Source organism: Manis javanica, chromosome 4 (genome assembly GCF_040802235.1).
Source record: "Manis javanica isolate MJ-LG chromosome 4, MJ_LKY, whole genome shotgun sequence".
Classification (NCBI taxonomy): domain Eukaryota; kingdom Metazoa; phylum Chordata; class Mammalia; order Pholidota; family Manidae; genus Manis; species Manis javanica.
In genome coordinates this window covers 180,088,936-180,114,314 of record NC_133159.1, presented here as the reverse complement: position 1 = coordinate 180,114,314, position 25,379 = coordinate 180,088,936, and the positions used below count along the sequence as shown (strand labels likewise).

General features: G+C 47.3%; 1 protein-coding gene and 1 long non-coding RNA gene across 5 annotated transcripts in view; one reads left to right on the top strand and one right to left on the bottom strand.

The window, feature by feature from the left end:
• CYTH1 (cytohesin 1) overlaps positions 1–4,880 on the top strand; it is an 81,096-nt gene extending 76,216 nt beyond the window's left edge. For all 4 annotated transcript variants that reach the window (XM_036997102.2, XM_017670801.3, XM_017670802.3 and 1 more), the window contains one exon: positions 2,915–4,880. In XM_036997102.2, the coding sequence (XP_036852997.1) occupies positions 2,915–2,993 (79 nt within the window). In that variant the 3' untranslated portion in view covers positions 2,994–4,880. The remainder of the gene's footprint in view (positions 1–2,914) is intronic.
• Positions 4,881–4,996: 116 nt separating this feature from the next.
• Positions 4,997–24,297, bottom strand: LOC118968102 (uncharacterized). The gene is made up of 3 exons (XR_005055456.2): positions 23,283–24,297; positions 7,269–7,480; positions 4,997–6,020 (listed from the first exon to the last, which is right to left on the bottom strand). It is a non-coding gene; the product is annotated as an uncharacterized lncRNA (long non-coding RNA).
• Between the last annotated feature and the right edge of the window lie 1,082 nt (positions 24,298–25,379).

Below are 25,379 nucleotides of genomic sequence, written 5' to 3'. Positions count from 1 at the left end.
CTGCTGTGGGGCTTGGCCACATTGCTGCGCCCCCCCCGTGTGGGCACCATCTCCCCGATTACTGGTGCCTCCTCCGTCGCCCAGCTGTTTCCTTAGTCTCCCGTTACTGGGCCTTGTGACTTCCCCCAGAGACCTGGAGGTCAGAGGCCCTGCTGCCCTGCCAGCAGGCAGTGGGTTTCTCCCACCCAGGCCACACTCTGCTCCCGAGGGGCTGAGCATTCTCTAGTTCTGCTTTGTTTTGGGAATCCCTGCTAAGACCAATGTAGCGAGCGTTCTAGCCAGGGTTGACGAGCGAGCGGGGCTGGCCGGGGCTGCAGTCGGAGCCGTTGTGAAGGTGGGGGAGGCAGCCACGGTCGCGCGGTAGAAAGGACAGAGGCCCACCGGGGGAGCGCAGGTTTAGAGTCTGGTCACCTGGTGCTGAGTTCTTGCTCTGATTTCTGGGATGCTCTGAGGGAGACATCTCAGAAGGCTGTGCTGAGGGTTACTGACGTTGTGTGGTGGGCATGCTCCCCTGCCGGCTCCTGGGAGGCTGGGGGTGTGGGCGGATGACTGTCCTTGGTTCTCAGAAGTGTGGTGTCAGCAGGGGCCCCCATCTGGCTTTCCCCCCAGAGGTGAGGCACCTCAGTGTTTCTGGAGTTGCTGCACTGAGACTCAAAGGCGGCTCTCCTGGGGTCTGGGCAGAGGAGCAGCAGGGCCTGGAGCCCATGGTCAGGGAGAGGCCGTCACCTGTGCGCCCTGTACCCTTTTTTACAATGTTTTTTTTTTTAAACCATAACTCTTTAATCCTTCCAAAGTTTATGTTTGTATAGACGTTTGAAGTGAGGTTTGAAGTAAGGGATGTAACTTACCCTTTCAAGTGAGCAGCCGGTTGTCCTGATACCATTTTCTGGTCACCCTATTCCCCCATACCAACCTGAAGTTCTTTTTTTAGTTTTTACCAAATTCCTCTGTACAGTTCCCCACCCACGGCCCCTGCGTGGCTTCCGGCGTGAATGCTGTGTGCTGTGACCGCTGGAGCATCAGTGTACTTTGGTGTGTGGTTGGGACGGCCTCCCTGCCCTAGCGTTCAGAAAGGTTTTGTCTGTGGTGCATTTTGCTTTTCCTATAGTTGATACTTCCACAGGCAAGAAAATGAAGCGTTCTTTAAAGTTACATTGGGATTGCTCAGTCTTTCAGGTAAACACAGAGCCTTCCTTATGGGGCGGCTCGCGCCCTAAGGTCTGCCCCGCAGCTGGCGCTGTCCTCAGGGTGGGATTTGTGGGCACTGTTGGAGCACAATCCCCTCACCACTGCCTGCCAGGGATGGGTACAGCAGGACGGCTGTCACCATTTTGGAGATGAGGCCACTGGGGCCCAGCAAAGTGAATTAAATCATCCAGCAGCACAGAGGTGAGGCTAGTCCTCAGACCCGAGCGTCCTGACTCGAGAAGCTGCGCTCCTGGCTGCGTGTAGCACTCGGCTTCAGCCATGCTTGGCTGCAGACACTTCTCCCCAAGACGATGTTGGACGCACAAGATGCAGGAAGAGGGATCAGACTGGGTGGAGGCTCCTTAACCAGTATTGCTGGAAAGGCTTTGCAGAAGGTCAAGTGCAGGACACATCTTTCTCTACGTAGTGCTCTTCCTAGGAGTTTACAGCCACCCACGTTCCTCCTGCCACCGGCACATGCTTGTCACAAGCTTTTAGTTCAACAGAATCAAGCCTATCTGCCTGGCATTGGGGTGCGCTCAGTATATGCTCTGTCTTCCCAGCCTCCTGAGGACCCCATGGAGTGGGGCACCTCCCCTGAGCATGTGAGAGGGACCGAGGGGCACACAGTATGTGCAGAGCAGGGGTGGAGCCTGCTGGCAGCCCAGGGCTCTTTGCCATTTCCTGGCACCACTTTCACCGAGCTGAAAATTTCCCACAGTGTCCCTTGTGGGATTGGCCTCCCCAGGAAGCAGAGGTGGACCCACCCTAATGCCCACCAAAGATGAAAGCAGCATTTCAGCTGACCACATTCCCTTAGAATCACTCTGAGTGGTCATATGCTTTCGGGATGTGTCCTGGGTGCTGTCCGGCCCTGGCATCCCCCAGGAGCTGTGGAGACCTGCCTTGCTGACATGTCATCCTGGTGATAGGCCTGGTCACCCTGCAGGAGCTGCCCCATACCTGGTCAGGTGCAGAGCCAGCAGTCACTTGGGAGCTGTATGGAAACTCGTCAGCACTTAGAATTCTGCTTCCCTCGAGAAACAGATTAGACTTCAAAACGTTTACTTCCCAACTTGCTTGAAAGTTGAGAATGAAAGTTTAAAGGGACAGCTTAGTGGTTGAGGCTTGCCACCGTCCTGTGCTGCTTCTCGGGGGCCAGTGCAGGGTGTGCCCAGGCCCCTCCCTGCAGGCTGTGCATGCAGAGCTGGCCTGAGCAGCCACTCGCTGAGGTCCAGTTACGTGACTTGGTTATTGACGTGTTATGCATGGGGGCTCAGAAGTTGCTTGAGACAGACTGGCTGCCATCTAAAAGCACTAGATGCTTCTGTATGACACGTCTGATTGTATGACACTCACTGCTCCAGACAAACACCAAGTGCCATCATTACTTTAGTACTGTAGTGCTAAAGTACTACATTTGCATTTTGAGTTAGAATATAGCTATAAGAATGTGTAATATTCTGTTTCTAAACTTTACCTGATGATAAGGTTGGACAGGCAATAAAAACTCCAAAATTATCTTTTCACACATACCATGTATCTCTCGAAAATTGTCTCTTAAGCCATTGTGTGGGCACAGTGAAGGATGCCACCACTGACTCAGCCTTAGAACAGCCAGGCGGGGCAGGGGGTCTGGGGAGAGTGCCTCTGGGAGGCCCCTGCCTGGGCCTGTCTCTCTGGCCCTGTTCCTCACACGCTGTTTTCACCCCTTTCTGTATTTCAGAGCAGCCATAAGCAGGGACCCTTTCTACGAGATGCTGGCAGCACGGAAGAAGAAGGTCTCCTCCACGAAGAGGCACTGAGTCTGCATGGCGAGCGGGGCTGGCGTGCAGGGCGCCTGAAGCCGGGTTCTTCCCCCGTCCTTCCCGCAGACCGGGAGGGGGCTGCCTCGCGGGGGTGTCTTCTTGCCGGGCATCTCCCTGAATTCCTAGGGACTGGCTTCAGCTTTTGCTACTTTTTTTTTCAAGTGGGAGAAGGATAGGCAATTACCACTGGGCAAGTGGGACCTGGTGCCTATCAAGCGTGGGGTTTTGAAGCCGTTCTTTCTCAAAAGACCAGAGCTCCTATCAGCAAAGCAGCCTCCTCACAAGCCTCTCCGCTCAGCGGGTCTAATAACAGAGCTCAGAGCCGACTGTTTACCTCTCGGTTGTTATTTCCCTGTGAAGAAGCCTTCAACCCTGCACCATAAATACATGTATCGATATATTATTATATGTTAAGAAAAAAGGTGGAATGGAAGAGAAGCCACATATTATAAAGATATATTTTTGATTTTTGATTTTTTTTTTTTAAAGGATAAAGTAGAGCTGTTCAGATGCCTTCTACCCTGCCTGGTTTGGGAAACTTCTCCCTGGAGAAGAAGCTCCCTGGGCAGCTGCTAAGGGGTGTCAGCGCTGGGCCCAGGGCAGGGGCAGGCCCACCTCTTTTGCATTTCGGAAGCTGGTTCGAGCTTGCTTCTTGGCAGCTTTTCTGGGCTGGAAGAGGGGTGTTGGAGAGGGCGGAGGAAACCACAGATGCAGCAAGGCCTCAAGACTTGACCCAGACCCTGGGATCGGCTGCTCCTCGGGTCCGCAGCGGGCTGCTCCGGCGCATGCTTTTCCATTCTGAGCGCCCCGGGAGCACTGAGGTAGGCAGAGAATCGGCTGGACGCCTGCGCTGTTCTTTTTCAGAATTCATTCTTGTTGGGCTTTAAAATAGAAAGTCAGCATTTTTCCTTGAGCTAAATGCCTAATAACCAAAACTGTGAGGAAGGTAATCCCAACAGAGGTTTTGGGATGACCTGTTTCTTATTTGGTTTTTCTTTCCCCCACCCAAACTCCAATCCTCGTTTTAGAGGAAGGAGTGGGTCTTAACCCAGTCACCTTAGGGCTCCAGCTCTTCTGCCTCAGAACTGGCCCTTAGCCGGACTGCTCTTGATGCACTGTGTGGAGGGCCCACCAGAGGGGAGGTGGGCCTTCGCCTGCTGGGCAGGGGCAGGTGGAGGGGCAGGGAAGCGGGGGGGCCTCTCATACCCCTTTTTCCCTTACAACCTCTGTGAGCTGGCCTCGCCCTCCTCATCTGTGCTGTGAGGGGAGCCGTGACACGCAGCATTCTCCTGCCGTTCTCTCAGGGACTCTCGGGCAGCTCCTGCCACGCGTCCAGGGCCCAGCGCCAGTGCAGGCAGAGCAGGGGCTGCCTGGGCCATCTCGGCACATCCCCCGCACCTCCCAGGCCCAGGGGGCAGAGCACCGCCTTTCTGAGGAGGGCGGAAGAGCCTTCGGTCCCCCTGGGCGGTGCAGCCTGGCTCCTTCGACGCCTTAGGGCAGGCTCGCATCTCTGGAAGAAGCTTTTGTATGAGGGACTGCAGGGAGGACTGTCGGGGTGCTTTCTGGGGTCACCCTTCATGTAGGTCCTACCTGGAGTGGCTTCAGGCAGTTTTATGCAGGAGCGTGTGAAGGTGTGGAAAAGGGTTCAGGCTGGCAACTGAAGCCAGCCAGAGTCCAGTGGTCCCGGGCCAGGGCCAGCGCCCCCCGCCGGCCAAGTCCCTTGCGCTGGTCTCACAGATGTTACCTAGAGAGGCACGTGGATCAGTATTAGTCTATTTATCAGAGGTGTAAATAATCCGTGTATAGTTTTTCTCCTTTTAGATTATTTTGTATTTGTTTAAAAAAAGTTTTGTCAAAATATAAAAATAAAGAAATGACAAAGTTGTTGACAGGGTTTTAAAAAAAACTATAATTATTATTCCAATTGTTTTTTGTTTGGTTGTTTTTTTGCATTGTAAACTAGCGCCAAGGAAGTGCAGCAAATACACTCCAAATCTACCCAAAGCACTTTGTTGCCTGTGACTTCTTTCCTAGCCTGGGTGGCCTTTGAGCAGGAAGGTCATGCTTGTTTATCAGGCCTGCTAATGCAGGAGGACATACTGCTTTGACCTCTCATCTTAAGTCTTGCAGTGATAAAAATTGGAAATAGGGAAGTGGGTTCTGTCTTCTGTTAAGGAGAGTAGAGCAAAGAAGACAATTAGTCAACTCCGTTTTTTTTGAAGAAGAAACATATCAAACATCCAACTTTAAGATCAAGAAATGTGTCTTCAACTGATATAATACATTTTCAGTATTATTTCAGCTTCCAGATACCCCTATATAATACCAGGAGAGAAACAGCGAAGAGTCAGTGAGACAGAACTCGAAGGCAGAAGAGACACTCCTGAGCGGTGGCACAGAAAAGACAGACAAGCCCTGGCCTGTCCCCCTGGCTGGTCGTCCTTTCACCAGCTGGCCTGAGTTCCTTCCCTGCCAATAGCAGCAAGTTCCCATTTTTACTCTTGGCTTCAAGCCCGTAGCCCTACTCTTGTCCCCACGATGACCTCCTCACTGGGAACAGAGACTGTTCTGTGAAGGACCACTGTCCTCCCCTAACACCAACCTCACCTATATTATTCCCTTTTGGTTTTCCTCCCATCTCTGGAGGAAGTGACCACCTTCCTTCCACTGGCCTCCCCTGGATCTTACTTTGTCAGTTATCCCCCCTTCTGGGCATGTCCTTAAGTCTCCTTCCCCATTGATTCCTTTCCCTTAATCTATAAAAATGTCCAAGTCTTGAGTCTGGAAAATAGTTCCCTAAGCTTAGGAGCAAGACAAGGATCTCTGTTCTCACCACTTGTATTCAGCCTGGCAGGCCAGTCCAGGCAGGGCAAGGGCTGCCTGGGCCATCTCGGTGTGTCTTCTTCAAATCACCCAGGACCAGGCAGTCAAAGTGCTGCTTCTCAGAAGAAGGCAGGAGAACTGTCAGTCTCCCTGGGCAGCATGACCACAGCTCCTCTGATGCCTTAGAGCAGGCTTGCATCTCTGAAAATAGTTTTTGTAAAAGGTAGTTGGCAGAGAGGTATTCAGCATTGTACTAAATTGTCTCATGAGAACAAATTAGGCAAGAAAAAGAAACAACAGTTAGGAAAGGAAGAAGTAAAATTAACTTTATTTGCAGATGACATTACCTTGTATATAGAAAATCCTAAAAATCTACAAAAACCTATTAGCGCTTATAAGTGAATTCAGCAGGATTGCAGGATATAAGATCAAAATACAAAAATCAGTTTTTTCAATGCATTAGCAATGAACAACCCAAAAGTGACATTAAGAAAGATTTGTTTACATTAGCTTCAAAAAGAAAAATAATACATTTTTTAAGTGCAAGTTGTAAACAGAAAATTATAAAACACTGAAAGGAATTTTAAGTGAGAAAATCCAGTGTTTATCGATTACAAGACAATATTGTTAAGATTACAATACTCCCCAAATTGATCTACAGACTCAACATAGTCTCTATCAAAATCCCAGCTGACTTTTGCCGAAAATGAAAAGTGTATCTTAAAATTCATGTGGAAATGTAAGAGACCAAGAATAGCCAAAACCCTCTTTAAAAAGAACAAAATTGGAGGACTCACAGTTTGTGGCTACAGAACACCACAGTCAAGACTGACTGCTGCTGGCATAAGGGTAGACACACTGATGAATGAAATAGAATTGAGGACTGAACTCTATGCACATTATGGGCATTTGATTTTAGCACCATGGTTTGGGGGTAGGAGAGAATGGAATGGTCTGCAACACATGGGATTGGGACAAAATCCACATGCAAAAGAGTGAAGTTAGATCCTTATTACCTCACATCATCTATAAAAATTAACAGTATGGATCAAAGACCTCAATTTTAAAGAGCTAAGACAAAAAAACTCCGTCAAAAAGAAGACAGATGTAAATCTTCATGATCTTGGATTAGACAATAGTTTTTTAGCTAAGGCATCAAATCCTCAGCAATCAAAGAAAAAAAACCAGACAACTGGACTTCATCAAAATTAAACATGTTTGTGCTTTAAAGGTAACTCACAGAATAAGAGAAAATGTTAATTACATATCAGATTAAAGTTTAGTATATAAAATACATAACTCAGCAATTAAGAGTGACTCAATTAAAAAGTAGGCAAAGATTTTGAGTAGATATTTCTCAAGATATACAAATGGCTAATAAGCACATGAAAAGATGCTCAAACTCATAAGTCATCAAGGAAATGGCAAATCAAAACCACAGTGACATACCTCTTCACCCTGATGAGCATGGCTGAAATCAAAGACAGACGATAAGTGTTGATGCAGGATGTAGGGAATCTGGAACCCTCATGCCCTGGTGGGACTGTGAAATGGTGCAGTTGCCGAGGAAACAGTTAGGCACCTCATCAGAAAGTTAAGTGTAGAGTGACCTGTGATCCGGCAGTTCTGTTCCAAGGTATGTGCCCAGGAGAATTGAAAACCTGTCCACACAAAAATTTGCACATGAACATTTAGAGTAGTATGAGGTACAGCAGCCAAAAGCTGAAAACAACCTGAATATCCATCAACTGACGAATGGATAAACAAACTTTGGTCTCATCATTCGATGGAATATCATGTGGCCATGAAAAGGAATGAAGTACGATCCACTCTATAACATGGCTGAACTTTGAAAACATACTAAGTGAAAAAAGCCAGATGCGAAAGTCTACATTTTGTATGGGACTTTAAAATATATTGAAAAGGCAAATCTGTAAGGATTAAAGATGGCATGAGAGGTGAGAAAGAAACCTCCTCCCAAAACCATGTATAATATGAAAATATAGCAAATATATCAAATCCTGAAAGAGCAAAAGGAAAGAAGGCTGTGGCAGACTGTCTATACCTGGGGAAACCAGCAGACCTCAAGGAAAAGGGTAAAGTACCAAAGCCGTGATCCAGAGGGACCCAAGCCCTTCCCCCACCCCAGGTCACCGGAATGAGGAAGAGAAAAGGAGCAGGGATGGGGTGGAGGCCTAGGACTGCTGAACACCCAGCCCTGGAGATCTCTGGGAGCACGAACCTACATTACATGGTACTTTGGACATTAGTGGGGTTGGTAAGCTAAGACAGGTGGAATACTTGGAAAGACTGAGATTCCAGCCACTTGTGGAAAAAAACGGATCCACATCTGGCCACTCTGGGACAAAAGAAAGGTGAGCAGTCTGAGAGACTTCCTGACAGCAAGAGGGCTGCAAAAGGGGCAAGGATTGCACAGAGCTTGCTGCTCAGGAGAAAGAACAGGTGGACAAAATTGTCCAGGCTCACTCTGCCCAGCAGGTTGGGACCTTTCAGGAGCTTCAGGCACTCCATCCCCCTGGCTGGCAACACAGCGACAAGGCCCCCCCCCCACCAATATACGAAGCCTGCTGTGCCTTCCTCCTGGCCGGCACCAGCTTGCAAACTGGCTGCCCCCACCATTGCGCCAGGCCAGCCAGAGGGAGGCCCTGCCTATGGCAGCTACAAGTGCAAAGCATAGAGGCTTCTCCATGTGCACTTGGCCCACTGGCCCTGGCAGTGGAGGCAGGCACTGCAGCCAGGAAGCAGGAAAGAGCTCTTTCCTCCTGACAGATACCAGCACTGCTCACCTGTGACCTTTGCCATTGCTCCAGGGTTGAGCAGCTCCAGAGAGTAGAGCTTCTGGGCACTAGAGGGCACCACCTACAAATATGAAACGTCAAAGGAACCTGGTTCAAACCAAAATCCCACAAACACCAGAAAGAGGGCCAAGTGAAACAACTCATAAATCTTCCTGAAAGAGATTTCAAAACAAAACTCATAAACATGTTCATAGAGCTACAGAAAAATATTCAAGAACTCAGGATGGAATTCAGGGATGAGATACAAACGTTGAAAAATACAGTATCTGAAATGAAACATGCAATGGAAGGATTTAAAAGCAGATTAGATAAAGTAGAGACAGTAAATGAAACAAATTAGAGAACAGGAATACAAAGAAGCTGAGACACAGAGAGAAAAAAGGATCTCTAGGAATGAAAGAATATTGAGAGAACTGTGTGACCAATCCAAACAGAACAATATTCACATTATAGGGATACCAGAAGAAGAGAGAGAAAAAGGGATAGAAAGTGTCTTTGAGGAGGTAATTGCTCAAAACTTCTCCAATCTGGGGAAGGAGGTAGTCTCTCAGGCCATGGAGGTGCACAGATCTCCCAACACAAGGGACCTAAGGAAGACAACGCCAAGGCATATAATAATTAAAATGGCAACGATCAAGAATAAAGACAGAGTATTAAAAGCAGCCAGAGAGAGAGAAAAAGATCACATACAAAGGAAAACCCATTAGACTATCATCAGACTTCTCAACAGAAACCTTACAGGCCAGAAGGGAGTGGCATGATATATTTAATGCAATGAAACAGAAGGGCCTTGAACCAAAAATACTCTATCCAGCAAGGTTATCATTTAAATTTGAAGGAGGGATTTAACAATTTCCAGATAAGCAAAAGCTGAGAGAATTTACCTCCCACTAAACGTCTCTACAGTGTATTTTGGAGGGACTGCTCTAGATGGAACTGTTCCTAAGGCTAAATAGCTGTTACCAGGGGAAATAAAACAACAGTAAAGAAAGTAGACCATAATTACTAAGCAGGTGCAAAATCAAAACCACCCCCAAAGTCAGTCAAGGGATAGACAAAGAGTACAGAATATACCTAATATGTAAAGAATGGAGGAGGAGGAAAAAAAAACCTTTAGATTAGTAATAGCATACTAAGTGAGTTAAGTTAGACTGTCAGACAGTAAGGAAGTTACCCTTGAACCTTCGGTAACCATGAATCTAAAAGTCTGCAAAGGCAATAAGTACATACCTATCAATAATCACCCTAAATGTAAATGGTCTGAATGCACCAATCAAAAATCATAGAATCACTGAATGGATAAAAAAACAAGACCCGTCTATATGCTGCCTACAAGAGACTCACTTCAAACCCAAAGACATACACAGACTGAAAGTGAAGGATGAAAAGAGATATTTCATGCAACCAACAGGGAGAAAAAAGAAAGAGTTGCAGTACTTGTATCAGACAAAATAGACTTCAAAACAAAGTAACAAGACAAAGAAGGACATTATTTATGATAAAGGGGTCAGTCAAATAAGAGGATATAACCATTATAAATATCTATGCATCCTACACAGGCACACCTACATACATGAAACAAATACTAACAGAATTGAAGGGGGAAATAAAATGCAATGCATTCATTTTAGGAGACTTCAACACACCACTCACTCCAAAAGACAGATCAACCAGACAGGAAATAAGTAAGGACACAGAGGCACTGAACAACACACTAGAAGAGATGGACCTAATAGACATGTACAGAACACTCCACCCAAAGCAGCAGGATACACATTCTACTCAAGTGCACATGGAACATTTTCAAGAGTAGATCATGTACTAGTCCACAAAAAGAGCCTTGGTAAATTCAAAAAGACTGAAATTGTACCAACCAGTTTCTCAGACCACAAAGGTATGAAACTAGAAATAAATTACAGAAAGAAAATGAAAAATCCCACAAACACATGGAGGCTTCACCACATGCTCCTAAATAACCAATGGATCAATGACCAAATAAAAACAGAGATCAAGCAATATATGGAGACAAATGACAACAATAACACTGCAAAAATCTGTGGGACTCAGTGAAGGCCATGCTAAGAGGGAGGTATACTGCAATACAGGCCTACCTCAGGAAAGAAGAACAATCCCATATGAACCGGCTAAACTCACAATTAATGAAACTAGAGAAAGAAGAACAAATGAGGCCCAAAGTCAGTAGAAGGAGGGACACAATCAAGATTAGATCATAAATAAATAAAATCAGGAAGAATAAAACAATAGAAAGAATTGATGAAAGCAGGAGCTGGTTTTTGGAGAAAATAAACAAAACAGATAAACTCTAGCCAGACTTATCAAGAAAAAAAGAGAGTCTACACACATAAACAGAATCAGAAATGAGAAAGAAAAAAATCACTACAGACACCATAGAAATACAAAGAATTATTAGAGAATACTATAAAAAATTATATGCTAACTGGATAACCTAGAAGAAATGGACAGCTTTCTAGAAAAATAAAACTTCCCAAGGCTGACCCAGGAAGAAACAGAAAATCTGAACAGACTGATTACCAGCAACAAAATTGAAATGGTAATCAAAAAACTACCTAAGAACAAAACTCCTGGACCAGATGGCTTCACTGCTGAATTTTATCAGTTAATGAAGACCTAATACCCACCCTTCTCAAATTTTTCCAAAAAGTAGAAGAAGAGGGAAGACTTACAAACTCATTGTATGAGGCCAGCATCACTCTAATACCAAAACAAGGCAAAGACACCACAAAAAAGAAAATTACAGGCCCAAATCCCTGATGAACATAGATGCAAAAATACTGAACAAAATATTAGCAAATCGAATTTAAAAATACTTCAAAAATCATACATCATGATTAAGTAGGATTTATTCCAGGGATGCAAAGATGGTACAATATTTGAAAATCCATCAACATCATCCACCACATCAACAAAAAGGACAAAAACCACATGATCATCTCCATAGATGCTGAAAAGCATTCAACAAAATTTAGCATCCATTCATGATAAAAACTCTCAACAAAATGGGTATACAGGGCAAATATCTCAACATAATAAAGGCCATATATGACAAACCCACAGCCAGCATCATACTTGACAGCAAGAAGCTGAAAGCTTTTCCTTTAAGATCAGGAACAAGACAAGGATGCCCACTCTCCCCACTTTTATTCAACATAGTTCTGGAGGTCCTAGCCATGGCAATCAGACAACATAAAGAAATAAAAGGCATCCCAATTGGTAAGGAAGAAGTTAAACTGTCACTGTTTGCAGATGACATGATACTGTACAAAAAAACCCTAAAGAATCCACCCCAAAAACTACTAGAACTAATAACTGAATTCAGCAAAGCTGAAAAGATACAAAATCAATACACAGAAATCTGTTGCATTCCTATATACTAAATGAACTAGCAGAAAGAGAAATCAAGTAAACAATTCCATTCACAATTGCATCAGAAAGAATAAAATACCTAGGAATAAACCTAACCAAGGAAGTGAAAGACCTATACTCTGAAAACTACAAGACACTCATGAGAGACATTAAGTAAGATACCAATAATTGGAAATACATCCCGTGCTCATGGATAGGAAAAACTAATATTGTCAAAATGGCCATCCTGCCTAAAGCAATCTACAAATTCAATGCAATCCTTATCAAAATACCAATGGTATTCTTCAACAAACTAGAGCAAATAGTTCTAAAATTCATATGGAACCACAAAAGACCCCAAATAGCCAAAACAATCCTGAGAAGGAAGAATAAAGCTGGGGGAATTATGCTCTCCAACTTCAAGCTCTACTACAAAGTGACAGTAATGAAGACAGTTTGGTACTGGCACAAAAACAGACCCACAGGTCAATGGAACAGAATAGAGAGCCCAGATATAAACCCAACCATACATAGTCAAGTAATATACAATAAAGGAGCCATGGATATACAATGGGGGCAATGACAGCCTCTTCAACAACTGGTGGTGGCAAAACTGGACAGCTACATGTAAGAGAATGAAACTGGAGTATTGTCTAACCCCATACACAAAAGTAAACTCGAAATGGATCAAAGACCTGGATGTAAGTCATGAAACCATAAAACTTAGAAGAAAACAAGCAAAAATCTCTTGAATATAAACATGGGCAACTTTTTCCTGAATGCATCTCCTTGGGCAAGGGAAACAAAATAAAAAATGAACAAATGGGATTACCTCAAGCTAAAAAGCTTCTGTACAGCAAAGGATACCATCAGCAGAACAAAAAGGCATCCTACAGTATGGGAGAATATATTTGTAAATGACAGATCTGACAAGGGGTTAACATCCAAAAATATATAAAGAACTCACAAGCCTCAACACCCAAAAAAGCAAATCCCTATTAAAAAATGGGTGGAGGATCTGAACAAACACTTCTCCAAAGAAGAATTTCAGATGGCCAACAGACACATGAAAAGATGCTCCACATCACTAATCATCAGGGAAATGCAAATTAAAACCACAATGAGATATCACCTCACACCAGTTAGGATGCCCAGCATCAAAAGACTAAGAACAACAAATGCTGGCGAGGATGTGGAGAAGGGGGACCCTCCTACACTGCTGGTGGGAATGTAAGCTAGTTCAACCATTGTGGAAAGCAGTATGGAGGTTCCTCAAAAAACTAAAAAGAGAAATACCATTTGACTTGGGAATTCCACTCCTAGGAATTTACCCAAAGAAAACTTCTCAGATTCAAAAAGACATATGCACCCCTATGTTTATCACAGCACTATTTACAATAGCCAAGGTACAGAAGCAGCCTAAGTGTCCATCAGTAGATGAATGGATAAAGAAGAGGTGGTACATACACACAATGGAATACTACTCAGCCATAAGAAAGAAGCAAATCCTACCATTTGCAGCAACACGGATGGAGCTAGAGGGTATTATGCTCAGTGAAATAAGTCAGGCAGAGAAAGACAAATACCAAATGATTTCCCCCATTTGTGGAGTATAACAATGAAGCCAAACTGAAGGAACAAAACAGCAGCAGACTCACAGACTCCAAGAAGGTACTAGTGGCTAACAAAGGGGAGGGTGAAGGGGATTGAGGGGTATTATGATTAGTACACATGGTGGGTCAGGGGTGGGGGTCTTGGGGAAGACAGTGTAGCACAGAGAAGACAAGTAGTGACTGGCATCTTACTACACTGATGGACAGTGACTGCATGGGGTTGGGGGGCTCTTGATAATATGGGTGAATGTAGTAACCACAATGTTTTCCATGTGAAACCTTTGTAAGAGTATATATTAATGATAATTTTTTTTAAAAGAAAGAGGTAAATCTGTGGAGACACAGATTGGTGGTTATTAGAAGCTGCAGGTATGTGGGTGAGTGGAGGATGGCTGCTCATGGGCACAGAGTTTCTTTTCAGGGCATGGGAAATATTCTGCAGTTAGTAGTGATGGTTGCACATTTTGAATGCACTAAAAGCCACCGAATAGTACACTTGAAAAGAGTGAATTCTATGGTAAGTGAATTATATGTCAATTTAAAAACAACAACAATGAGCAAATACCATCACTTCCAATGTTTTCACTGGTTCTCTAAGTGTGGTTCCCACATCAGCCTCTCCATAGTATCTGGGAATCTGTCTGAAATGCCAGTTACCAGGCCCCAACCCCACCAACTGAATCACAGTCTCTTTTGTGCTGGGGCCTGGCATGGTTTACCAAGCTCTCCAGGCGCTTCTGAAGCGCAGTGTGAGAACCGCTGCTTTGACCTGCCGGTCCACGTTTGTCCTTCATTGCTGGGCTTTTATATATATATATATATATAAAGCAATTTTACTGAAGTATGATTACCATACAAGTCACCCACTTAAAGTGCCAAAATTCAATGATTTCAGTATATTTGCAAATCGTTAAGCCATCAACACAATTTTAGAACATATTCATCTAAAACCAAACGTCATTGTCCCCGTTGTCAGTCACCCCAGTCCTAGGCCACACTGCATTCGGTCTCCATGGATTTGCCTGTCCCGGACATTTCATACACATGGAGTCGTACAAAATGTGGTCCTTTGTGTCAGGCTTCGTTCACTGAGCATAATGTTTTCAAGGCTCATCTGCAATGTAGCAAGAGTCAGAATTTCATTCCCTTTTATTGCTGAGTAATATCTCATTTATAGATAAACCACATTTTTATCCATCATTGATGAGCGTTTGGGTTAATCCACTTTTTGGCTGTTACTTAATGCTGCCATGCACACTCGCGCGTAAGTTTCTTTGTGTGTTGTTGGAGTGTTGACAGTTCACTCGTGGCTTCTACGTTCTCACTTCCAATTCCCTCCTCAGCCCAGTGCCTCTGCTTTCCCCTTAGCTTCAGTGGGTGAGTCTATCTGGGCTCACCAACCTCTCTGGTGGCTCAGTGTTAGCTTATTCCAGTCCACTGGTCTCTCCTCTCTGCCCACCTGCCAACTGCTGCATTCTCTGGAGCTGCAGCATCTAGTGTCCTTACGCTGTCCTCCTGAGCGTTGGCCAATCCCATGGCTTAACCACTGCTGCTATCAGCTGGGGGACCCTACATGTGCTTGTGCAATTCCAGCCTCCCCGAAGCACCAACTGCGTGCTGGACCGACTCCCCACAGGGTGTCCTTGGGCCTCCCCTGCTCAGCATGTGTGACTGCCCTGAATGCTCCTCTTCGGCATTCCTCCCGTGCTTAGCTTTCCGCAATGATTCTTGCCTGAACACATCTTTACTCTGGTGGCTGCAAAATGGTATGCCCCGTCTCCAGTGGCCCCTCCAATGGACCGATTGGCCCTTAGCATCCTGACTGTGAGGAGGAGGCTTGAAATTCTACCCACTTAGATGCTGTTATTGGCACAGATGCAAAGATTCCTGTTGCCAGTGGTCTTTAATGCGTGACTGTCCTAGTGAGTTTGGTGCTCAGACTGTCCCAGATTTGGCTAGTGGGAGCCTCTTTAGTCCGTTCCTTGTCTTGTGACATGCCCTTCATTTTTGAGCACTGACTTCCATTCTAGCATCACAAGATGTGATCTCGTCCCTACCCTGCTCCAGATCTGGGGTCAGCCATTTCTCTGAAGGGCCCTGGTTCCTTTTAGATACCAAAATCTGGACTCTAGATGCGCTCATTGCTACCAATGAGCCTTTCAGTGGACAGAGCTAGGAAATGCGTACATATATACATGCATATGTATATGCACATACTAGTGCATGTACACTTAACACATGTAACAGCACATACCTCACTGGGTTAAAAGGGAATGAATGAGAAGATGCATGTTTTAAAAAAAAAACCACCCTCAAACTAAAAAAAAATACTTAGCCCATGCCTGGGACATAGAGCGTGGTCTTTTTAGCTATTACCAGTATTATTACTAAAAGCTATGGAATCCTTCACCTATCAAATGGGAAATTTGGTCCTCTACATGCTATGCGTGGAAATTCCATGTGTAGTTTGGGGTCCAGAGCAATGGGCTGGCTGAATCACCCCGTTACTCGGGCGAGTGGACAGCTGTGACGCGTGGCAGGGCCCAGCAGCTGCTCCTTCGTGTCAGGGAACATCAGAGCCCTCACAGAGAGCACCAGAAGGGCTCCTCAACAGAAATCACCAGCTCCGAGTGGACGTTAACATGTAAGACTGAGGAATGCGGTTACTGGACAGAGCTGTCTGCCGTGTTTTCCTTACAAGGGTCGTCCCGGTCTCGGCACACCAGGGAAAGGCCAAATGGGCAGCCCACCGTCTCCAGGGCTGCCTGAGAGCTTCTGCTCATTCTGTCTCTCTGCACTTCAGGAGAGCTTCGCCTCGGGCAGCTGTGACCACTTCCTGCTGCACCGCAGGCAGCCACTGTCACTCAAGTCAGTGCTACGAAGGAAGGGTCTGCTCTCAGGCATCGCCTGACCGGCTGATGCTGTTGCTGGGCTCTCATGGTTGAGATCGACTCCATCTTCTATCCAGAGTGAATGATTTCTTAACTGTGCTCAACAAACAGGCTGCTGTGCTGTAACTTATTTCAGAGAAGAGACAAAAGACCCGGCCCTGACAGCCCACAGGGGGCCATGTGAATCGGATACCAGAACGTGTCCCATACCGGGACAGACAAGAATAACTATAGCCAATGCAGGCCTGTCTTCCGTAATCCACCCCTCCTCACCCGCATTACAGTTCATCGAATATACTGATCTGCTCCTGGTTTATCCTTGTACATATTCAGTCAAAACAAATCTGTTTGTTTCCCACCTGGACCAACCTCAGGTCCAAATTCTGCTTTCCACTTTTATGACCAATATCATACATAAACGTAGTTGGGTTTTTTTTAGGTGTGGTGGCTATTTCTTTTTTTGAATTTTTTTTATTTTGGTGTCATTAATGTATAATTACATGAGCAACATTATGTTACTAGACTCCCCCCATTATCAAGTCCCCACCACCTACCCCATTACACTCACTGTCCATCAGCGTAGTAAGATGCTATAGAGTCACTACTTGTTTCCTCTGTGTTGTGCAGCCCTCCCTGTGCCCCCCTTCCCCCCCTTGTCCCTCCCTTCCCACCCATCCTCCCCAGTCCCTTTCCTTTTGGTAACTGTTAGTCCCTTCTTGGGTTCTGGAGTCTGCTGCTGTTTTGTTCCTTCACTTTTTTCTTTGTTCTTATACTCCACAGATGAATGAAATCATTTGGTACTTGTCTTTCTCCGCCTGGCTTATTTCACTGAGCATAATACCCCCCAGCTCCATCCATGTTGTTGCAAATGGTAGGATTTGTTTTCTTATGGCTGAATAATATTCCATTGTGTATATGTACCACATCTTCTTTATCCATTCATCTGCTGATGGACACTTAGGTTGCTTCCATTTCTTGGCTATTGTAAATAGTGTTGCAATAAACATAGGGATGCATCTGTCTTTTTCAAACTGGGCTCCTGCAGTCTTAGGGTCAAATGGTATTTCTGTTTTTAGTTTTTTGAGGAACCTCCATACTGCTTTCCACAATGGTTGAACTAGCTTACATTCCCACCAGCAGTGTAGGAGGGTTCCCCTTTCTCCACAGCCTCGCCAACATTTGTTGTTCTTAGTCTTTTGGATGGTGGCCATCCTAACTGGTGTGAGGTGATATCTCATTGTGGTTTTAATTTGCATTTCCCTGATGACTAGCGATGTGGAGCATCTTTTCATGTGTCTGTTGGCCATCTGAGTTTCTTCTTTTGGGAAGTGTCTGTTCAGCTCCTCTGCCCATTTTTTAATTGGATTATTTGCTTCTTGTTTGTTGAGGTGCATGAGCTCTTTGTATATTTTGGGTGTCAACCCTTTATCAGATGTCATTTATGCATATATTCTCCCGTACTGTAGGATGTCTTTTTGTTCTACTGATGGTGTCCTTTGCTGTACAGAAGGTTTTTAGTTTGATATAGTCCCACTTGTTCATTTTTGCTTTTGTTTCCCTTGCCATGAAGAAGTTGTTCTTGTTTATGTCCAAGGGATTTTTGCCTGTTTTTTTCTGAGTTTTATGGTTTCATGACTTACATTCAGGTCTTTGATCCATTTTGAGTTTACTTGTGTGTATGGGTTAGATAATAATCCAGTTTCATCATGTAATTGGTTTTTATTATGCACAGTAGCCTCATTTCTTTGGGATCTCAAGCAAGACATAACTACGGCTCACCGAGTGCCTGTGCTCTGGGCCTTTTCATTCTCGTCTTCACATTTAACTCTCACAAGGTGATGGACTGGTTATCCCAGGAAACCGAGGTAGTTAGGTAACCAGAACAAAGTTCCAGATGGACTTGTGTGTCCAGATTGGATTCAAGTCTAAGTCTAGCTTCAAAGCAAAAACTCTCTTCACAGAAATCGACTCATCTGTTATTTTTTGCCACTAATCCAGACCCATAAAGTGTTGCCAAATCCTTGATCCACTTTCCTGGTGTCTCTGAGGTGGGCCCACAGCAAGTCCCCCACCAAGGGCCCTTCCACTAAATCATGGGTGTGCCCCGCTGCAGGGGGTCCAGAGGGGGCCCCCATCAGCTGATATTCTTTATTCTGTGATCGTCCACACCATCTCCCCAGCGATCACCTGGAGTCCAGCATCCTGCCGGGTGTTGATGAATGCTCCTGGGTGTTACTCAAACAGACCTGGGAAATGCTGGTTTGGGCCACAGAGCCAGTGTCTCTTCTGCAGGCCTTCTCAATTTCTGCAAATGTTCAGAGTGTGTCACGTTTTCTAAACCCGTGTGCTGTGGCTGCCTCTGCAGGTGGCATCTCAGGTGAACCAGTGTTCCTTTGCTCTGGGCCAGCCCTGCCCTTCTCTGGAGCACCCCTTTTCTCAGACTGCCTGCTCAGAGCCCAGCGCTTCCTGACTTCACTGGCTGTCCCGCCCTCTGGCCAGCTCCACATTCTTCCAAATCTAGTTCCCAGTCCCAGCTCTTTCGTGCCACTTCCAGGTTCCTTCCCTCTTCCAGCCTCCGACTTGCTGTCGTGTCTTTCGCGGGCCGTCTGCGTCCTGCCTGGCGGCCCTCGCAGTCCCTCTGCCTTCTGCCAGGGAGTCCTCACGGCTCCCTCTTCTCCAGGGCGCTTCTGCTCCTCCCCAAGGTCCCAGGCTAGCCTCCCCATCCCCAGGGGTCTTCTCGATCCTCACGCCATATTCCCTGCCAGGACCCGGGCTCCCCATCGCCATTCCCACCACCCTGACTCTTCTCTGTTTGGGAAGTAATGCTCTTAATTGTACAGCCTGCCAAGTTTCACATAATCACACTGAATATTAATTTCACAGCAGTTTGTGTCTCACTAGGCAATGTCCTTGGGAGCTTTTCTCATTCGCTGCCCGTGAATCACCCAGGGAGGAAGGACCGTGCCTGGTCTTTCACACGGAGACCTTAAAGCTCAGAGAGCTTGGTGGGCTTAGGCGTGCTCTGTCCCTGGCCAGCACCAAAGGCCCTTCTTCTGGAAGCTCTGTGGGGCTTCTCCTCTGTCATTCTTGACTGTACCTGGGAGATGTCCAACTCTTAGGCTTTTATGTCAAAGGGCCCTACGTGTGACTCAAGCGCTCCCCCAGTTTAGTGAAAACGTCTGGATTCAGGGTCCAATTCTGACACCCAGTCCAGTCCCCTGTGACCACTCGGTCCTGGCCAGTTAGAGCTGAGGTCGACGAGGCAACAGTGCCCTGGCTGGCGTCTCTGAAAACCCCCGGGGGCTGTGAGCACAGGCAGCTTTGCCGAGCCTGGTCCTGTCCCATGGGCCCCAGAGGAGGACCCCACAGACCCCTCTGCTCATAATTCTGAGTGAAGCAAGCCAGGGTTTCTGGGCACCACTGTCCACTCTGCTCTTCATCCTGGCTGCCAGAAAACCCAGTCAGGGGCTCACTTCCTCATCACACTCAAGTTAATCCTGCTCGTCATTTTTCATTTTCATTAATAGACTGTTTTTTTTAGAGCAGTTTTAGTACTGCAGCAAACTTGAGAGGCAGGCACAGAGCTCTCCCACACGCTGTCTGCCCCCACATGGGCACAGCCTCCCCGTTATCCATCTCCCACCCGGTGGGGGGGGTGTTTGTCGTGGTTGGTTGTAGGTTCCTACATGGACGCGTCCCACCACCCAGAGCCCATGTTTACGTCAGGACCCACTCCAGCCATATGCAGTCTGTGACTCGGATAAAGTGTGATGTCACGGACCCACTGTTACAGTGCCGTGCAGAGTAGTTCATGCCCTAAACATCCCTGTGCTCTGCCCGGTCACCCTCCCTCCCTTCCCACCCCTGGCAGCCACCAGTGTTTTCACTGCCTCCACAGTTCTACCTTTTCCAGAAAGTCATAGAATTGAAATCATATAGTCTGAGGCTGCTCTTTCCACATTTAATCACATTTTTGGTCCTTTATAGTTTTATTGTTACCGTAGTATAAATCTGAATTTTTATTATAAAGTCATTCACCATTTATGAACAAATAAGGACAAAAACTTAAAAAATTCCTGGAATAATTGGTGCGACGTTATGCCTGTTAGACACTTGTATCCTTGAGATCTGTGATTTTTTTCTTTGTGACTATTTAGAAGGAAAGTGGAACCATTTACTGCAGAGTACATAGGCCTGAAGAGGGGCAGGAGGTTTCCTGGGGTCGGTTCTGAGATCCGGCGATCCATACTGACTGGGACAGGAGGCCGGCCCGGGGCAGCCGCGATGCTGGGAATGTAGAGCTGACCCTAAAGCCCCTCCCTGGTGGGTCAGGCTCCCTGAGATCATCTGTCCGGGCACGGTGATCCTTTCCCGAATTGCCCGGGAGCAGTCCTAGCAATTTCAAATTCTGTTCCCTGTCTGCCTTGTCAGATTTTGCCAGGAACCTGTGTCTTCAGGGAGACACTCTGAAAACTTGTGGGCACCTGCCGGAGAATGGCCTTTCATGAAGGAATAGACAGTTACAGACAGTGTGGATATGAGGTCATAATTTTTTTCACTGTCATTAAAATGATGATGTGATCCTGAGAACTGTAGGCCAAGAGCTCTTCCTGAGAACCGTCCAGAGACAGGAAGTGGCCCAGTGCTCAAGGGGCTCCCCGGCTTTCCCCAGGAGCCCTTGCTCAGAGCCTTGCCCTGCGCTGCTGTGCCAGGGCGGCTGCAGGGTGCCTGCCGCTGGCAGGGACCGACCCCTGCGTTTAACACAGGCCATCCTGGCACGGCTGCATCCTCCACGTTGCTGAAGGACATGAGTGCACTCTACTGGGTGGGTGGGCCACGCGGGCACAACCTGCCTGCCTCTGTGCCATCTACCCAGCCGCCAGCAGGACACAGTTCCTTGGAAACGAAGTCAGGCGGCCTCTCAGATAATGTAACCCTGTATTGATGGGGCAGCAGGCATGAAGGCCTCTTCTGTCGGGCATGTGGACCTAACATCACCGGGTGCGTTCAGGTGCACTGTGCTGCCAGCGCCGGTCCCCCCAGCGTAGCAGAGCCATGTCACGCCTGACATTTCCTCCTTTACTGTGCCTTCCACCCCTTAAGCCAGTCCCTCCTGGAGGCATCGCGTAACACCTGTTGGAAGGCTTGCTGGTCATCCCTCCTGGGAGTCAGAGCTGGGTCTCGCTTTGTTTTCTGAATTGGGGGCAAAGACCACCGCTGTTAAGAACTCTGGTCTTGATACATCAGCCCTCCTGATATGATAAACTGTAGTTTCTTTGTGGAGGCAAGTTCTAGCCTGACAGAATCTTATGTCTCATCACCCAAGAACCTCCAGGCAAGTGGTTCTTCTGTGAAGCGAATTCAAGCTCCAGCTGCCTCCGTACAGTCGGGAAGCCGTGCAGAAAGCGCAGGTGCCAAGTTGGTGGAGTCCCGTCAGCCTGAGCCCCTCCATGGGCTCCAGATCAAGCAGCCTTGCCTGGGCCTGCCCACATTGTTAAGTAACTCATGGGCGCCCTTATATATTGGAAACTAGAAAGTCTTGCTTTTTGGTTCGAAGTTGCCTGTTTGGTCTGTGTCTGTTCCCTCTGTGGTCTTAGTCCGCTCTGGCTACTGTGACAAAAAGGCCACAGAGTAGGCGTCTTAACCAACAGGAATGCATTCCTCACCGTTCTGGGGGGTGGGGGGGCGTTCCAGGATGGAGGGGCGGCCGACTCAGTTCCCACGGGAGGGGCTCCTCTCTGCGTCCCGGGCGATGGTGGGGAGGAGGGAGAGGAGGCGAGCTGTCTGGGGCCTGCTGGCCCTGCGCGTCTGAGAACCCTGGCTAAACTGACACAGACGGCAGAGGCATTAGGGGTGACCTGCTGCAGGGGGGTGGCAGACGTGCAGGAGGAGACCTGGGACCCCGGCTCCCTCTCTTCGGCTTTACTGCCCCCGAGCATTCTTCAGGACCCTCCCAGCCCCCGCCCTGTGTGTCTCTGTATCTGGCTGTTCACCTGCATCCTTTATCGTATCCTTTCATGACCTGGTAAACTGAACTAAGTGTTTCCCTGCATTCTGTGAGCTGCTCTTGCAAATTAATCAGACCCTAGAAGGGATCATGAGAACCTCCATCTAGTAGCCGCGTTGGACAGAAGTCCTGGGGGCCCTGGGAGCCTGCTTCTTGAGATTGGCATCTGAAGTCGGGGGCAGCACTTCCTCAAAGCCACACTTACTACGATCCCATGACAAACGGGTGTGCCGTGGGGACCGTCTGGGAGCACAGCTCTTTGCAGCTGTGCCTGCTCAAACTATTTCTGTTTTGATCTAATCATTTTCAAAGCCACTTCCTATGTCTGACACACCTTTTCCTCTTTGTTGAAACCCCACAACATCTCTTTGTCATTTAAATAGCTCTTGAAGGGATGTTTCCCTTTAAACATCCCTGGAACCAGGCTAGGCCCCTGTACCCCTGATGCTGGCTTCCTGTGCTGTGAATCATCCCAAAAACACTGAGCTGGGCTCTTGTGCTTTCTGTACAAATGCTATATTTCTGTAAAAAAAAAAACAAACTTCTTTTTTAAGTCTAATGAAGCCCATGCATGTTCTGCAGCCCAGCTTTCCCTTTCTTTTGCTTTCTGGGCAAATGTTCTCCTGGACTGTCAGCAGGCCGAGTGTACACTTGCTTACATGCACATGGCCTGTGTTTGATTATGACCTAGCCCTTCAGAGGGCAGTGAGCAGGAAGCAGGGAAATAGCAGGGGCGGACGGTCACTTACCGGGAAGTAGAGAGCGTGACTCGTAGAGGGCCTCGGGAGGCTGTCGTTTCACGGGCCACTCTGCGTGTGCATGTGTGAGTGTGAGTGTGTGAGAGAGAGAACAGCTGCTGGCTTCCTGCTGGCCACCTGCCTCCCCTTCCTGGGTGAACACAGCATGATCAGGAGACACTGTTCTAGACTTTCAGATTATAGGCGTGAAATGGTACGTACCGATCTCATCTCTTTGAACCCTTCCATTTTTTATTCGAACCATTTTCTCATTCCTAATGTGCATTCGTGGTTTCTCTCTTTTCTGGATTAATCTTGCCAGACATTTGCTTGTCTTGTTGATCTTTCCAAATATCCAGCTCTTCATCTTATTGCAGATCTAGAATGAGTTTTCCTTGGGTTGGGGCGGACCAGTCCATTCATACCTGCTTCTTTATTAACTCTGCATTCTTTCTTTCTTGTGTGGTAGTCGCTGTCCTTTTGTTTGAGTTCAACGCTTAGCTCACGCATTGTTAATCTTTTTGTCTTAGAGCAGGAGGCGAATTGACTGTTGTCAATCCGGTGTGCAAGCATGCAATTCTCTTCCATCGGCCCTTGGATGTTCCTTTGACAGGTTCTCATTCCTTCTTGGCGAAAAGAAAATGAAATTTAACTCAATGTAATCCAGTAAACAGTTCTGTCAGGCATTGTTCTCTAATCGGCTTGGTCCCTCTCGGGGGCACGTCTGAGCCGGGTCCAGGGTGTGCGCCCCAGCTGGGCCGCGGCTCTCGCCCAGCCCAAGCGGCCAGCTGCAGGGGATGAGAATATGGCAGCTCTGTCCCCTTCCTGTCCCAGGCACCCCACTCACAGCCTGGAGGGCACCAGGCAGCAGGGCCCCCCAGAGAGGTGTCGGGCGGCTGGACGTCTCCCATCCAATTCTTGGTCTCCCAGGTCCATGGCTGCCCCTCCTGTCAACTCCAGGCCCACAGGGGACGCTACCCCTGAGCAGCTCAGATATGTCAATGCCCCTCTCACCAAAGCATTTTTCTTGCTTTTGTAAAGGAGTGTCCTTTGGACCTTCCCGGGGAACAGTCAGGTGGTGAGTTCTTTAATCTCGCTCAGTGCCCTGACCCCTCTGAGCTCTGCCAGGACAGTTCCAGCCTCTCTCCCTGATTCACTGCAGGTCCTCATAATGTGCAGGCTTTAAGGGGTCATCCCAACAGTGTATTAAGAGGCTCCACGCCTTCTCCACGCCAGTAAGCAAAGCTGTGGTGTAGTTCACTCCAAATCTATCTGAAGGTCTAAGAAGCAGGAGAGCCGTGACGGTCTGGAAGACTCGGAGGGCCACCCCCAAAACACCGAGTCCGTCCAAAGACCAACCAGGCCCAGCCGCACAGCTGGTTCCCCGAATTCCTTGTTCCAGGTAGGAGAGTCCGTTTTTATTCTAAAGGCCTGGCATGTGTGCGTTTTCATACGCTCTCCTCTCCAGCTTCATAAACACCTGTGCCCCTGCCCCTGAAAATAACTCACATGCCTAAACATAAACCAGGAAACGTCTCCAGGCTCCGTGACAAAGTGCAGCACCTTTTGTGCAGGAAAGTTCTGCTCCCCCTGTTTTGTCATTGTTTTGATTTCCAAGAGGTCCCAGGGCATTTGGTTTTCATCATTTACAGCTTCTTCCGCATGGGAAGAGTGGCGAGTGCTCGGGGGCGGGCGGGGGCGGGCGGGGGCTCCCTCCCCGGGCCTCAGCCTTAGGTTTGGGAAGCCAGAGGCTTCCTCTGTGTTTCACGGCTCATGTCAAATATCTGTGCACATTCAAAGCAAAGAGACAGCTTTGTCCATTTTAACGTTCCCTAGGGTAACTTGAGTCATCAAACCTTCAAGGGTTGTGGCTGTTTTCATAAATTACTTAAGAGGAGCAGAAGCAGATTCTCAAGCTAATGAAAGGTTGGGGTGAAGAGGAGAGCGCCAGGCACCTTCCACTCGGGTGAGTGGGTCCCTGACCTACTGGCATCTCGCGTCCTGGCGGAGCGCTGTGGTGGCTTTTCCACAGCTGTTTCCCATGCCAGGTAACGTCTCCATGTGAGGAACATTCCTGAGGGCAGCAGCTTTTTTTCCAAGCCCTCTGAT